Raw genomic sequence first — 13,221 nt, forward strand, 5'->3', positions numbered from 1 at the left:
CGTTCTCGATAAACAGCGTCAGTAGGACCGACCGAAATCTCTCAATAAACGAGTCTGGCACTCAACACGTCTGATCAAAAGCAGCACGAACAATGGTGCAGGGAACAAAAATTGACGGTCACTTTCGTCATTCTCACTCATTTATCCGTCTCCAACAACAAACGCAGGTCCATCCCAGGCGGAACAACTCCTCCGCGTAACATCAGGAATTGCGTCAGAACTGATTAAAGCGCACGACGCCAACGAGTCGGTCTCACTTAACGAGATCCGCTCACGAATCAGCAAAAAATATGTGTTTGGGGGTGTACCCAGGCTTGTGGATATTATCAGTGCCATTCCTGATGAGTATAAGAAGGCATTGTTGCCCAAGTTGAAGGCGAGGCCTATCAGGACCGCTAGTGGGGTGAGTGAGGTCATTTTAACTTCAGAGGGTTTGAAGCTGACTCGATGAGATAGATAGCTGTGGTGGCCGTGATGTGCAAACCACATCGGTGTCCGCATATTGCGATGACGGGGAATATATGCGTGTAATTTTTTTGTTCTGGGATGATATCGACGAGTTTGGCTGATTTATCGGCTAGGTACTGTCCTGGAGGACCTGACTCTGATTTTGACTACAGCACGCAGAGCTATACTGGATACGAACCGACGAGTATGCGTGCCATTCGGGCGCGGTACGACCCCTACGAACAAACGCGAGGGAGGGTTGAGCAGTTGAAAAGTCTGGGGCATAACGTTGACAAGGTATATGCTAGTCCACTCCATACCATTCACCTCACTGATTTGCCACAAGGTTGAGTTCATCGTCATGGGAGGGACATTCATGAGCATGCCAGAGGACTATCGTGGAAAGTTTATTGCGCAACTGCATAATGCACTTTCTGGTTTCACAGGCACGGATGTAGATGAGGCTGTTAGGTACGTTGAACCATCGCAGCCCGTATGTTCTCAGTTGACCCACTACAGGTATTCCGAACAGAGCAAATCGAAAGCTATTGGAATTACCATCGAGACACGACCGGACTACTGTTTACGACCACATCTTAGGTACGATTTTAAACTGCTTTTCCAAGCGAATCCTCGTTCATCTGTATCCTAGTCAAATGCTCCGATACGGCTGCACTCGTCTCGAAATTGGGGTGCAGTCGGTTTACGAAGACGTGGCCCGCGATACGAACCGCGGCCACACAGTACGCGCAGTTTCCGAATCCTTCCACCTCGCCAAAGATGCTGGCTTCAAAGTCGTCGCGCATATGATGCCTGACCTTCCGAACGTCGGCGTTGAGCGTGACTTGGAGCAATTCAAGGAATACTTTGAGAACCCTGCCTTTAGAAGTGACGGATTGAAGATATATCCAACACTCGTTATCCGAGGTACGGGGCTTTATGAGCTCTGGCGGACCGGGAGGTATAAGAATTATACTCCGAACGTTTTGGTGGATGTAGTTGCGCGTATACTGGCGCTTGTTCCGCCATGGACGAGGGTTTATCGAGTTCAGCGGTCAGTGCGGTGCTGCTGCCGTCTTTATTTTTGACAATGCTGATGAGATTTCAGTGATATTCCTTTGCCTTTGGTGACAAGCGGCTGTGAAAACTCTGGGAATCTGCGAGAATTGGCTTTGAATCGAATGAAGGACTTTGGTGCCGTGTGTCGAGATGTTCGCTTCCGTGAAGTTGGCGTACGTGGCAACTTTTTTACCCTTCCCTCACGCTGCTTTTGCTTCATCCTGCTCATCTGTCTGCCTGTCGGCGCTGAACTCACTTTCTTCATAGATCCACGAGATACATCACAAGGTCCGTCCAGAAGCAGTTGAACTTCTCCGGCGAGACTACACCGCGAACGGAGGATGGGAAACGTTCCTTTCGTATGAAGATCCAGAGAAGGACATCCTTGTTGGGCTTTTGCGACTGAGAAAGTGCTCGGATGAAGGTACCTTCCGTCCGGAGCTGGTGAAGAAGGACGGTGACGCAGGTGGGTGTAGCATTGTGCGGGAACTTCATGTCTACGGGACCGCTGTGCCTGTGCATGGTCGAGACCCCACCAAATTCCAACATCAGGTCGGTTACGGTCCCTTCTGCTGTCCATTTACCATTAACGCAAATTGACTTGATAGGGTTTCGGCACATTGTTAATGGAAGAAGCTGAACGAATAGCGAGAGAGGAGCATGGGAGTATCAAGTTGGCTGTGATCTCAGGTAAGCGACAGCTGTCCTTTCCCCGTACGCGATTGCTAACGTTGTTGCGAATAGGTGTTGGGACACGCGATTACTACAGAAAGCTAGGATATGAGTTAGATGGGCCGTACATGAGCAAGTCTTTGTTATGAAGTTCTACATGATAGATAGATTATAGTGCAATGTATGTAAGTTTTATATCTTAATTGGATCTGGAGGGTTGTACATTCACCGAGTGGAGGCTCACACGACTGGTTTTGCATGAGGAAGGGTGTTATGAATCAGCCATGACGATCGTATGAAAGTTGGGAAAGACCAGTTCCTCTTCGACAGTCTTGCGAATGACATCCTGGATGAATCGTTCCACGCGTGTAACGTTTTTCAGCACATGCTTGTCCGCTTGACCTATCTCGCTTTCGATATAAATAGACGGCAATAGTCGCTGTCCTACCGGTAACGGTTTAGGGGGGCGCGTAGGGATGTCTGATGGCGGGGATTCGTCGTCCGGTTCTGGGGGAGTGTTGCTTGCAGAATCACGTTTTGCACGGTCACCAGCTGGGCCATACGGGTCCAGATCATCAAGAATGCAAAGGTGAACGCGTCGACGTTCGCCCTCATAAGCAACCGCTAATTCGCCGATGAAAATGAGTCCAGTTACGGATAGTTTTATCGGCAAAGACATGAACATCGGGGAGGGGTAGTTGATGAGAAGCGAGGTAGTCAACGTAATCCGAAGATTTGAATGCCAATTGACGTGCAAGTGAAGCTGGAGGTTAGGATGCGGGTTTTCCGCAGGGGGTGGTGGCAGGAGGGGGGCTTTCTGATCGTCGGGCTGGTCAGATCGGGTATCGAGGGAGGATGTAACGTTCGTAGCTGGAATAGACGCACCCCGATCGTATTCGCCGCTGCTGCTGCTGCTGCGGTGAACCGGGCCCGCAGTAAACGGCGTAGACGGTGTAGGACTCCGGAACATTGGGGTGGGGACATTGGGCCGTAATGGTGGCCTGAAATCAGCGAAATTGGGCATACTCGCACCGGGGTTCCATGCGTCTGAGAATGCGGGCGCAGGTGAATGTATTGACGGCATGGATGCAAACATATCTGTGGGCCCGCCTCGGCCGTAGCGTACGTGCGGTGGAAGGTGCTGGTATGCGAGGGCTTCCTCCCTGCCCACCGCTCTTCTTGACACCCATTCAAATCCTTCCTCGTCCTCTGCGCCCTCAGTTACTTTAACAGGGCCCCTGTCGGAGCCCTCTTCATCGTCTTCGAGAAAGTCGCGATAAATATCGCGCAGATCGACGAGCTCAACGTCTGGAGATGCAGAGCCAAAGTCTAGCGAAGTGACTTCGACTGGTCCTATGAACGACGGTCTTTCGGCGTTTCCAAGCTGCCTGTTTAGAACTTCAACGAGGTACGTCGCCAGCGATGAGTCGAGCTTGCACCATTCTAAGTCAATCGACATGAGAGATCAATACCTTGGAATCACATGATCGGTATCGGTAAATGTCCATGTTTCTACATCTACTACTGGAAGAGAGGCAGTGGTGATCTACTTAGCCTATCCTCAACAACATGCCCCTCCAAACCACGACCTATCCCTCCAATTCAACGGCGTGTCCTTGTATCACCAATTGGTGGTGCCCAGTGTCTGGGGTTCAACGAAACATTGAACGGTAAGTAATGTGAAGATGGGGGCAGGGCGACAGCAAGGTCTAATGACATGCCGCAGCAGGTTACTGAAGCTGACCTTTCCCAGATAATGATCGTGATATGACGTTTTGGCGAGAAGCGAGGCTTGCAAGACTCATTTGAGATGCGTTTCTTGATCGTGAAGACATGATTGACGACTGGCTACTCGCAATAGTATCGTCTGCAAAACCAGGAACAGGGGAAGGGGAACGTGAACCATGTAAATACTGAGTCGAGCTCGCCGTGGATAAGAAGTCGTTAGGCATTGAATATGACCTTGTCGGAGAGGCACGGGCATGTCCATTCGTCATATGTCGCAGGGCAGTATTATTTGACGTAGAGACCGATAGACCGGAATGTTGCTTTGACTGGGAAAAGAAGAAGATGCGACGAAGAGGATGGATCCATTTTTGGCTGGACAAAGATGGAGACCCAGGAGTAGAACCGTTCGCTTTGCCTTCTTCCAGTGCATCGCTCAAGTTGTACGTATCGCGTTTTACAGCGGAACGCACCGAGCGGAGGCAGAACAAACGCCTGCGTCGCCGGATTGGGCAAAGAAGTATCAATAGGCATATGATGGCGACGTAGAGCAAGAATAGCACGGGAGAGAACCCAAGAGATGACCTAGAAAGCGAGGAAGGTAGGTGTGGAGTAATCTTATCTTCAAGTGCGTCCAAAGAGAAGAAAGGTCGGATGGGTTGTATCGGAGAGTCTTCGATGTCCTCAATATCGTCAATGGGATCCACGATTGGCTTTGCTGTTTTCACGAGAGGACGAACCTCTTTACTCGCCTCGAGTACCATTTTCCCAAGGGTCCAGCTGATAGCGATATCACCAACAGTATCGAGTGACTGAAAGGTTGGCCTGGGTCTGCCCAGACCCTTCTTTTCCGCCTCCTCCACCACTTTATCCGCGTCAGTCGTCGAGTTCCCTCCTGGATCCACGATTCGCGGCATTCCAATGCCCTCATGAAGAACATTGGCGATCCAAGCTGCCTTGAAACATTGCATCTGTAGACGAGGTAATTCCACGTTTGGTCCCCACTGGCCGGCTACAACAATCTTCCCGTCCACCTCCACCTCGCCATCACCGCCCAGACGATGGCGCACGCGAGACTCCTCGTGCTCCTTCAAAATTCCCGGCCAGTCTCTTGAGCAAAACTTAGAGGCGGCGCGCTCGTACTGAACAAAGTCGTATGCACCTCCCAGACCAAAGATATGTTCCGAAGAGTACCAGTATTCTGAAACCCCAATGAAGTGGGACACGGAAAAGTCAATTGGGGGGACATGTACGCCGTTCATGAGGCATGGTGAATCCGGACATGGGGCGTTTTTGTTGAGCAATGACGAAGCGTTTTGAACACACTGCTCAAAAGAACCTGTCCCTCGTAATCGATGTGTCGCACTTAAATGCGATGACGCAGGTCTTGACGCGTGAACTGGAGATTCTGTCAATTCAAGACCTCTTGGAAGACAAGGGTCAGGTACGACATCGTTATCGTTTTCTTCGCCGCGACTTGCTTCGAACTCCGTCACCACCTTCCCGACATATCGTTCCCTGGCTTGGTTGGTGCCATATCCCAACCAGGTCGTCACGTAAACTTTATGACGGATTTCATCTCCACCAAGAAGGCGAAGCCGCACGTCGATAAGGTTCTTAGTGTTTCCTTGATGAGCTAGACTGGGTTCAAATGCAATTTGAGTTGAAGCCCCTCCCATATCCAAGAACCCATATGTCGTCCGCTCCTTGCTTGACCCCGTGAACCCGTCCATCAAGTAATTGACAGCTATCCAACCGAAAAGACCCTCCTCTTCTCCAGTAATTATCCGGACACTGGAACCACAGGGCCCAACTGCAGACGGGCCATCGATTTTGAAGTTCGAATGCGTGATAAGGAAACGACACGTCTCTTTCAAAATCTCAGCCTGTTTAGTTGGGGACAATAGACGCATGCCAGCGGTTGCGAGCAGGAAGAGCGGCGTCTCTTTTTGAAGAGATGGGGGGATGTGGTCTCGCGCATGGCTTAGCAGAGGGCGCAAGTACGCGCCCGCACTTTCAGGGTTATCTGCGAGCGATGAAAGACCTGTAGAGATTATTTCGTATCGAACACGTTGACAGTTGAGTAGATAGGGACGTACCAGGCTCTACCTTGCTCACCCACTGGTCCTCGTCCTGAGTACCCTTCTCCACCTTTGGCAGGGTGTACGCAAGAGGGTCCCCCTTCTCCAAAGTGATAGTCCGAGGGTCCTTCCAGCTGTAAATCTGCAACCTCGAACCTGACGAGCCGGCGTCAATAACGATACCAAAGTGGCGACCTGCTAGCCATGAGTGGGCCGCGTTTGGTGGGGGCATTATGCTCGCCAAGAACTCGAGCTGGCCGTGAACAACAGGGACAAGAATGAACACAGACGGCTCCTGAGTTTCAGTCCAATCTTGTTGCAGGGAGTACTTAGTACTAGGCTAAAGCTGGCCTACCACGTGGATCAAAACATACCCTCCTAGGAAATCCCTGGCGCTCAGAACAAGCTCAAAATCCAGATGGCTGAAGAAATCAATTTTTTTTTCGATGTACTCAATTGTCAGGTGTACTTTCCACTGCCGCAACAACTGATGCTGAACTCCGGCCAAAACTTTCAAGGCGAAGTAATCATGACGAGCGGCTTCACGTTAAATTCAGAACCGTCTTGGAACCATCCTAGTACTGGCCGCCGGCAGTGGAAGACCCATCTGAATTCCTGTGCTTCTGCGATGCTCGGGCTTGGCCTTCAATGTCGTGTATTAAATCCAAAGATTTAATACCACTGGACTGCTCAAATCGCGAATCTCAAACTTTCAAAACAAACGGGCAGATAGTGTGTGTGTATCAGCGTAGAATACATTGCTGAGTAGTCTGTAGTCCTGGCCTGTTCCGTGCGTGGCCATAGATATTTTTCAGTCGGCGTAGGAAGGTCTGCCCACTCTTCTTTTAGGCCTCACCACCTTCCCATTCGCCTCTGCTCTAGCCATTTCCTTAGTCCTTTCCCTCTCCTCCTCTTTCTCATTCTGCTCCTTCCTCTTTTTTCGAAGTATCAATACATCCGTCACCCAATCTCTCTCCTCCAACAGATTTTCACCTTTCTCATACAACTCCATTTCTTCGTCTTCCGATAAGAGAGCTATGGATTTGCGATCTCCAGAGCGCCAAAGGAGAATTTGACGAATAGCTTCGGGAAGAAGAACATCGACACAATACTATGAAATGTAGATGTAAACCAAGGATGAAGCAGGTGGGCAATTGAATCCTCACCTGGACTCTGTCTTTCTCGTCGAGTGCCTCATATCTCTCGCAACCTCGCTGACGCTCATTAGTAAGGTCATCTACGTCAGCCATTGAATGATCCACAGTATCGCAATTAGTTTCGGGCTAGGGAGCGATAAGATTCACAAAGGAACAAGATTAGCTTTGAAATACCTCGGTGGCCGACACAGAAGGTGCTGAACTGGCCCCCGACAGAGAGGTTCCTAAGGCCTGTAGAGTAATCGTGAGATTTGCCACGAAACAACTTTGTAACCCACAAGTGACGGCTCTGAAAGTAGTGGAGAAGAATCTCGCTAAAAGAAAGCTGCTATTAGTCCTTGCCGAGTACCTTAAGAAAGTGCGAAGTACGCACGTCGGGAACTTCAGAAGGACTGAATGAAGAATCTCGAGGAGGGGGAAACATGTGCGATTCTTTTGACGTCGGTGAGTCGAAACCACTGTGCATATCGTCATCCAACGCAACTAGAAGTTGCCCATTGACCTCTTGGCTCGCCGTTGTTCGTTCTGTGACAACGTCAGCCTCAGGAAAAATGTCCAAGGCGCCGTCATCTGGCTTGGCCGCCCGTCCTTCATCTCTCAGACACCATCTGCTAAGATACCTTTGAAGGAGGTTCACACTACGACCATCTAACATCCCCCTTCTGGATGCCGAATCCTGCAACCTTCTTCTGGCTTTCGGGTCCTTCAGGAGAAATAAGTCATGTTTCTCCCTCGCAGGAGGGTAATTCTCGTTCAAGATCGCGATAAGGACGTTCTTGGTGCAAGCGAACTGTTGTCGAATGGACATGCCACTTGGGCCAAAGTCGAGTGGAGGTGTGTCGGATGGAATGGGACTTGACGACCGCGAGAGAGGCTCCTCCGCAGCCTCGTCATTGACTTGGTCTGGGTAAAGATGTTCTAAAGCCCCGAGCTATTAATAAAAAAGAAGATAAGTTCTACGGGGGAAACCGACCCGAGACTAAAAACATACTTTACAATCACCGAATTGGTTCTCTTCAAAGCAGTAGAACCATCGTCGTGGAATTTCGCCCTGAGTTCCGTCAACCCATTCAACCTTGTATAGCCCCTCTTTTCGTTTCCTCTTGATGGGAGGGAGATAACCCAATATCTTCGCTGGCCAGTAGTCAGATAGCTCTTTCTCTCTCCCCAAAACAAGCTCCCCTGGTATGTTCATGTTCCCGTCCCATGGAGGAGGATCACCCTCCTCCTCCGACCCCAATGTCGCTTGTGGTTCCGATTCAGAACCTGACTGACGTCTCCTCTTCCCTTTCCTACTTTTCTCAGGTGGATTCTTGCTGCCAACGTCTGCCAACGTGGAGAAGGGGGTAAAGACGAACGCTTCAGCAACGTCCGGTAAATGGTCGCTCCCAGCATCTTCCTCTGCGTGCTGCCTCATTTCATGCGCTGCGCATTCCCATAAATCCCTGATCTTCTCGTGTTTTCCCAACTTCGGTTTTTTCCTGGGAGATGCCAGGAGGCTTTCCAAAGCTGTCGATGACCGGGAGGATTCATAGCTTGTGAAGCGGTGAATGCCCTGAGAGTCAAGTCTTGATAGTATATTTGTTGCATGCGGCTTCTTGACCTTGACTTGCTTAGAGGAGTTGCCAAAGAGTTTGACTTTGAGTGCTTTTGCCCTGGTCGGTTTTTCGAGCTTAAAACAGGAAGAGGGCGATGTCAGACAAGTGCAAGTTGAAACCAAGCACTACACACCAGTCCTGGCCACCAGATCGTCTCGTCGACAGTATCTTGGTCCTCGACAACTTTCCAGGACTTCGTCTCAAGTAAGACCCATACATAAACTCCTAGCCCATCGACACTCCATTCTCTTCTGCTGCCACTCCCAACCTGCAACTCGAGTTTCTCCGCCAACTTAGCGGGTTCCTGGAAGCTTAACGACTCCCGTTTCAAAATTGGAGAGGGTGTGTGGGTGCTCTTGTTTTCTGTGGGCGACGACGACGACGACGACAATGACGACAAGTCAGAACCACTCCAAGGCTGGACATTGTAAGTCTGTTTTTCTTTGCCTTCTGTAATAAATATCACGGTGAGAGTGGGGGAGGAGATGGGAAAAAATGTAGACGAACTGTCGAGGGTTGGGAATGCTGTCTCCAACAATTGAAGCACGGGTTTTGACGAAGAAGCTACTTGATTCCCGAAGGAACTCGTCTTCGCAGGTAGCATTGCAGTCGTGCTCGCTCTCTGTCTTCCTCGAGGTTCGGAGATCAACTCTCCCGCTTCGGAAGGGCCAACCGATTTGACTAGCTGCTGCGAGATGTCAGCGACTCGTTGGTCAATGGCACCTAATGATAGTGTCTTTGTTCGAGGTGAAATCATGCCGGTGAATGTGGGTGGCGATGATGGTGAGGTTGAAGGCCAAATACAAGGCATACTACTAGCTGTCAGGGAAGCGCGTCTGGGCGCGTCATCACGCGACTCGGACGCGTCCAATTCATACGAAAAAGCTGCAATAATATAGCCAAAATATACCGTATTAGCGTTCGACTTCAAGCATACATAATGCCTTTTATCTCAATTGCTTCCTTTTTTCTTTCACCTCGCGCACTCCTCGGAGTCGGAGTGTCCGCGTAACTGAAAGTTGTGATTTTACAAGGCAAGAATAATAGGTTGGCCAGCCTTGTAAAAATAGGGAAGGTAACTTCTGCAACTTTAAGTAGGTAATATTTAAGTAATACCATGTTCAAGTCGAGATGCGGTATTTCTAGAGGCAGTGGCGAAGGAAATTATCATCGTCCTGTCGAATCTTTGGTTGGGATTCCTGTCACCTCGAAAAAGTTCCGCTGCTCACGAGTTACAACCAGAGTCACCGGTCGTACTTTTGTTCTGTTCGTTAGGCTGGGTCAAGCCTGGCCAAATTGTGGCGGAGGTCGATTCCACGATAAGAAATTATCACAATCATCCCATGATCTCGAGGTTCGATATCGCCACGTTGCGACGGTTTATATCTTGTTTACGGGGACCTTCTTCCAAATTGGGCCAGACAGAGAGATCGGGTAAACGTCTTCAGTGCAGGCAGAAACGGATTCTATAATTGGCCTACGGTCAGCAACCCAAGAGGATAAGGACACAGATACCATGAGTTAAAAAAACTGGCAGAGAGGGGGACAGAGGAAGCTATAGCGGTGATGCGGTTCGAATCGATAACCATCGATGAAGTGAAATTAAGCAGGGATATGTGTACAGAGAGATAAGTAGGTTGAGGACGTAGTCCAACCCTTTTGTCTTTACGCTCGTGTCTTCTTGTCCATGTCCGAACTTTTCCAGCCCTACGCAACTACCCTGGGGCGAGCAGAAGGGCCAGTAGAATGTCGGCGATGAAGTTTCCTGCCACCAGTGGGAGCGGCTTTCGAAGAGCCCCCGGATGAGAACTTTCCGCCAAAACTGAACAGTCGCTGGAAAAATGGTTTTTTTCCGAAGCTCTGTGCATACGGTGATGTAGCCGTTGTCGATGTTGCTGTGTCAACAGATTGCTCACGGCTGGGTGCCTATCAAGGATGTACTGTTAGGATGAACGGTTAGATGTTAGTGCCGTGAACGACTTACAATAACGTGTACTTTTTGGCCATGATGGGCTGGAAGAACGTAGTAGGTGCTTCCAGAATGATGAGTATCCGCTAGAGATGTGGATGACGCTGAAGGACTAATAATCCTAGTTGCAGTTCCTTGAAAAGCAGCACGACCCCGTTCGCGATAGAACTCCCGCCCGCGGCGTACGTCGTGCAACGAAGAGGAGTGGTGATGCGCTGATCCACCAGCCGACGGATAAGGTGTCGCGACAGCAGGCGGATATTGCGCGGATCCCACGGGTGCTGAATGGCTGTAAATCATGCCGTTCGGACCCATTTGAGGCGGGTGGTGAAGAATGGCTGGAGGAGCATAATGGGATCGATTTGCGTGATGCGAAGGTGCGTAAATAATAGCAGGTGGTTGCCTCGAATTGCTGTGCCTCCCTGGCTGTTGATGCCTCAGGGGAGGTTGTGCAAAGCTAATCTGCTGTCCGGGTACGGCGCCGGCTGAATGTGGTGGAGTTTGGTAGGGAGTTGGGGAACGGTGAGATGGCGGAGGGAAGAAAGGTACCTGAGGGACGTCTAGAGCATACGCTGAGGGGCGGAGCTCAGCTGTAGTTCGTGGAAGAGATTTTGACCGAGTATGGCGCGAGGAAGAAGTTGGGGAAGTAAAAACTTCACCCTGAGACGGTAAAATGCGGATCTCTTCCGGTTTCAATGGTGGAGGGCGCGGACGGTCGTCGGGACGGTGGGGATGGGATCGACCAAGTGGAGAGGTTCCCTGAGAACCCGACCTCGTCCGTTGTGAGTGAGGAGGCTGCGATATTTGACGTCCTGATCCATTGGAACTGGTCATGCCACCAGGTGTCTTACTGGAGTAAGGAATCGGTTGGTCTGGTCGGCCGTCGTTATACCGGAGAAACATTTTCGGGGGAACGGATCGAACGCTTCCCACTTCTGAAGGTGGTGAGGAGGGAGGTAGATAGTCATCTATGACTGTAGGAGGAGCCGACGGCGAATAGAACGCATTCTCTGGCTCATGAGATTTGACCCAATAAGCAGTCCTCTCGCGGGAGGTCATATACTGGCGAAGAGCTTGCGACGATGCAGTATACTCGGTCATCACAAAGACTTAACGTCTAACTCAGACAGTTCGTACTGTGTGCGATCAAGAGAGCGGAGTGGAAGCGGCAAAGGTTGGAAAGTGCGAGATCCTGGGACCCAGCTTTATAGTGGTGAAGAAAGAAGCGCCTGGAATCAACAGCCGGAGGACTTTGCGGGGTTGGTCGTTCGCCTCTTGCAACAGCTTGCAACCTTAAAATTAGCAGGATGCCGAATCACCAGGGGTACGCCAGATAATCGTTCAAGAGTATACTTGGATAAGATCAGAACGTGTTGACCTCAAGGCAGGCAACCTTGGGCCGAAGGAAGCCAGCCGTGGGATCCCGCAGCCCTCTACCCAGTCATAGCCCAGATAGATTCTGCCTTCCGCCTTCATTGCGAGAGCTGTAGATGTGCCTGGTCAATATACGAGTCATTGCCAACGGAATTGCGAAGAATAAACTATTTAAAATTGTTGGAAACGCTCACAAACACTTCAACATAACACAACAAAATGTAGGGTCGGATTTCATATACAACTTGTTCCTCCCAAGCAGTCAGCACAAAAAAGGGGGTTGACGTACTTCAGTGCAACAAGGACGGGTGACAAGGTTTGAACAATGGGGAAGCTGGTTCTTACGCGTGGTGGGCGCTCTTCCTGATCACGAGTTCGCGTCAGCTGAATGCAGGTTGAACTGTTATCCTTAAAATGAATACACGACGGCAATACACGACGGGAAGCTCTGTAAGACCTTGAGAAGTGTACCAGCCTGGCGACTCAAAGAGGTGGAGCAACCATAAGCGTCGAAAGGACTCGTGGCTTTAGTGTATCAGGGGAGCACTACGCCGAGAACCATTTTTGTAACCAGGGTAAATTGTCACTGGCGAAGATGAAGGAAATGAAGCAGGTAGTGTATCCTGTCATAATCTGGAGTTTTGAAATGAACATTATGACGACGACTCCGTGATCCCAGCGAAACAATGTCAGATAAACTCAAAAGCATTGAAATAGGTTGTTTGAGCCCAAGCTATTGGTGACGACGACGTTTGCAAGTGACGCAAAGTGGCAACGTAGATTTTCGTTATGTATTTGGGGATCCGGACTATAGGGTCTTGGGTATTGGAGTTATGACAAGAAATGACGTTTCCCCGAGGGCCAGAATTAAAACCATACGAGTCCGATCAAGCCTAATCAAACGCATACGATTCTAGGAGCAATAGTACTTGATAAGATGTGCTGCCAGTGGTGAAGAACAGGTGAAAGGTGTGAGTTACAAGCTGTGCAAGACATTGACCGGCATTTGGCTGTGTTTGTTTACGTCGGACTTCAACAGTCGGCCACTGTGGCTTGAGGGGCGGAGAATACATGTTTCAACTCCCTACCACCGCAGTCCTCTACTGTTCAACCCGCAATATCTGCTTAATTCTGCTCCA

At 50.0% G+C, this 13,221-nt stretch overlaps 6 protein-coding genes across 6 annotated transcripts; 2 read left to right on the forward strand and 4 right to left on the reverse strand.

Annotated features, from left to right (window-relative positions):
• Positions 1 to 92: 92 nt before the first annotated feature.
• On the forward strand, positions 93 to 2,327 carry HAG16202 (histone acetyltransferase, GCN5 superfamily; the record flags this gene model as incomplete). Its single annotated transcript, XM_001885971.1, has 11 exons — positions 93 to 117; positions 168 to 403; positions 457 to 527; positions 582 to 744; positions 794 to 918; positions 967 to 1,047; positions 1,100 to 1,501; positions 1,556 to 1,679; positions 1,774 to 2,058; positions 2,115 to 2,196; positions 2,251 to 2,327. 11 exons carry the CDS (start codon positions 93 to 95, stop codon positions 2,325 to 2,327), a joined length of 1,671 nt encoding a protein of 556 aa, XP_001886006.1.
• A 122-nt stretch (positions 2,328 to 2,449) lies between these two features.
• LACBIDRAFT_238729 (uncharacterized protein) lies at positions 2,450 to 3,637 on the reverse strand (the record flags this gene model as incomplete). The annotated part of the gene is made up of 3 exons (XM_001886064.1): positions 2,450 to 2,622; positions 2,722 to 3,080; positions 3,363 to 3,637. The coding sequence occupies 3 exons, from the start codon at positions 3,635 to 3,637 to the stop codon at positions 2,450 to 2,452; spliced, it is 807 nt and encodes a 268-aa protein (XP_001886099.1).
• On the forward strand, positions 3,628 to 3,856 carry LACBIDRAFT_307387 (uncharacterized protein; the record flags this gene model as incomplete). Its single annotated transcript, XM_001885972.1, has 1 exon — positions 3,628 to 3,856. Exon 1 carries the CDS (start codon positions 3,662 to 3,664, stop codon positions 3,854 to 3,856), a length of 195 nt encoding a protein of 64 aa, XP_001886007.1. The 5' UTR covers positions 3,628 to 3,661.
• A 778-nt stretch (positions 3,857 to 4,634) lies between these two features.
• On the reverse strand, positions 4,635 to 6,216 carry LACBIDRAFT_238748 (uncharacterized protein; the record flags this gene model as incomplete). Its single annotated transcript, XM_001886065.1, has 3 exons — positions 4,635 to 4,907; positions 4,974 to 5,947; positions 6,003 to 6,216. Coding segments are annotated over 3 exons (1,461 nt in total), but the record flags the coding sequence as incomplete, so codon positions are not given.
• A 579-nt stretch (positions 6,217 to 6,795) lies between these two features.
• Positions 6,796 to 9,496, reverse strand: LACBIDRAFT_307389 (uncharacterized protein; the record flags this gene model as incomplete). Its single annotated transcript, XM_001886066.1, has 8 exons — positions 6,796 to 7,095; positions 7,151 to 7,267; positions 7,316 to 7,372; positions 7,420 to 7,455; positions 7,515 to 8,072; positions 8,133 to 8,813; positions 8,873 to 9,189; positions 9,247 to 9,496. 8 exons carry the CDS (start codon positions 9,494 to 9,496, stop codon positions 6,796 to 6,798), a joined length of 2,316 nt encoding a protein of 771 aa, XP_001886101.1.
• Positions 9,497 to 10,446: 950 nt separating this feature from the next.
• Positions 10,447 to 11,809, reverse strand: LACBIDRAFT_307390 (uncharacterized protein; the record flags this gene model as incomplete). Its single annotated transcript, XM_001886067.1, has 2 exons — positions 10,447 to 10,665; positions 10,724 to 11,809. The coding sequence occupies 2 exons, from the start codon at positions 11,807 to 11,809 to the stop codon at positions 10,447 to 10,449; spliced, it is 1,305 nt and encodes a 434-aa protein (XP_001886102.1).
• Between the last annotated feature and the right edge of the window lie 1,412 nt (positions 11,810 to 13,221).

The sequence above is a fragment of the Laccaria bicolor genome, genomic scaffold (assembly GCF_000143565.1).
Source record: "Laccaria bicolor S238N-H82 LACBIscaffold_35 genomic scaffold, whole genome shotgun sequence".
In the NCBI taxonomy this organism is placed as follows: Eukaryota; Fungi; Basidiomycota; class Agaricomycetes; order Agaricales; family Hydnangiaceae; genus Laccaria; species Laccaria bicolor.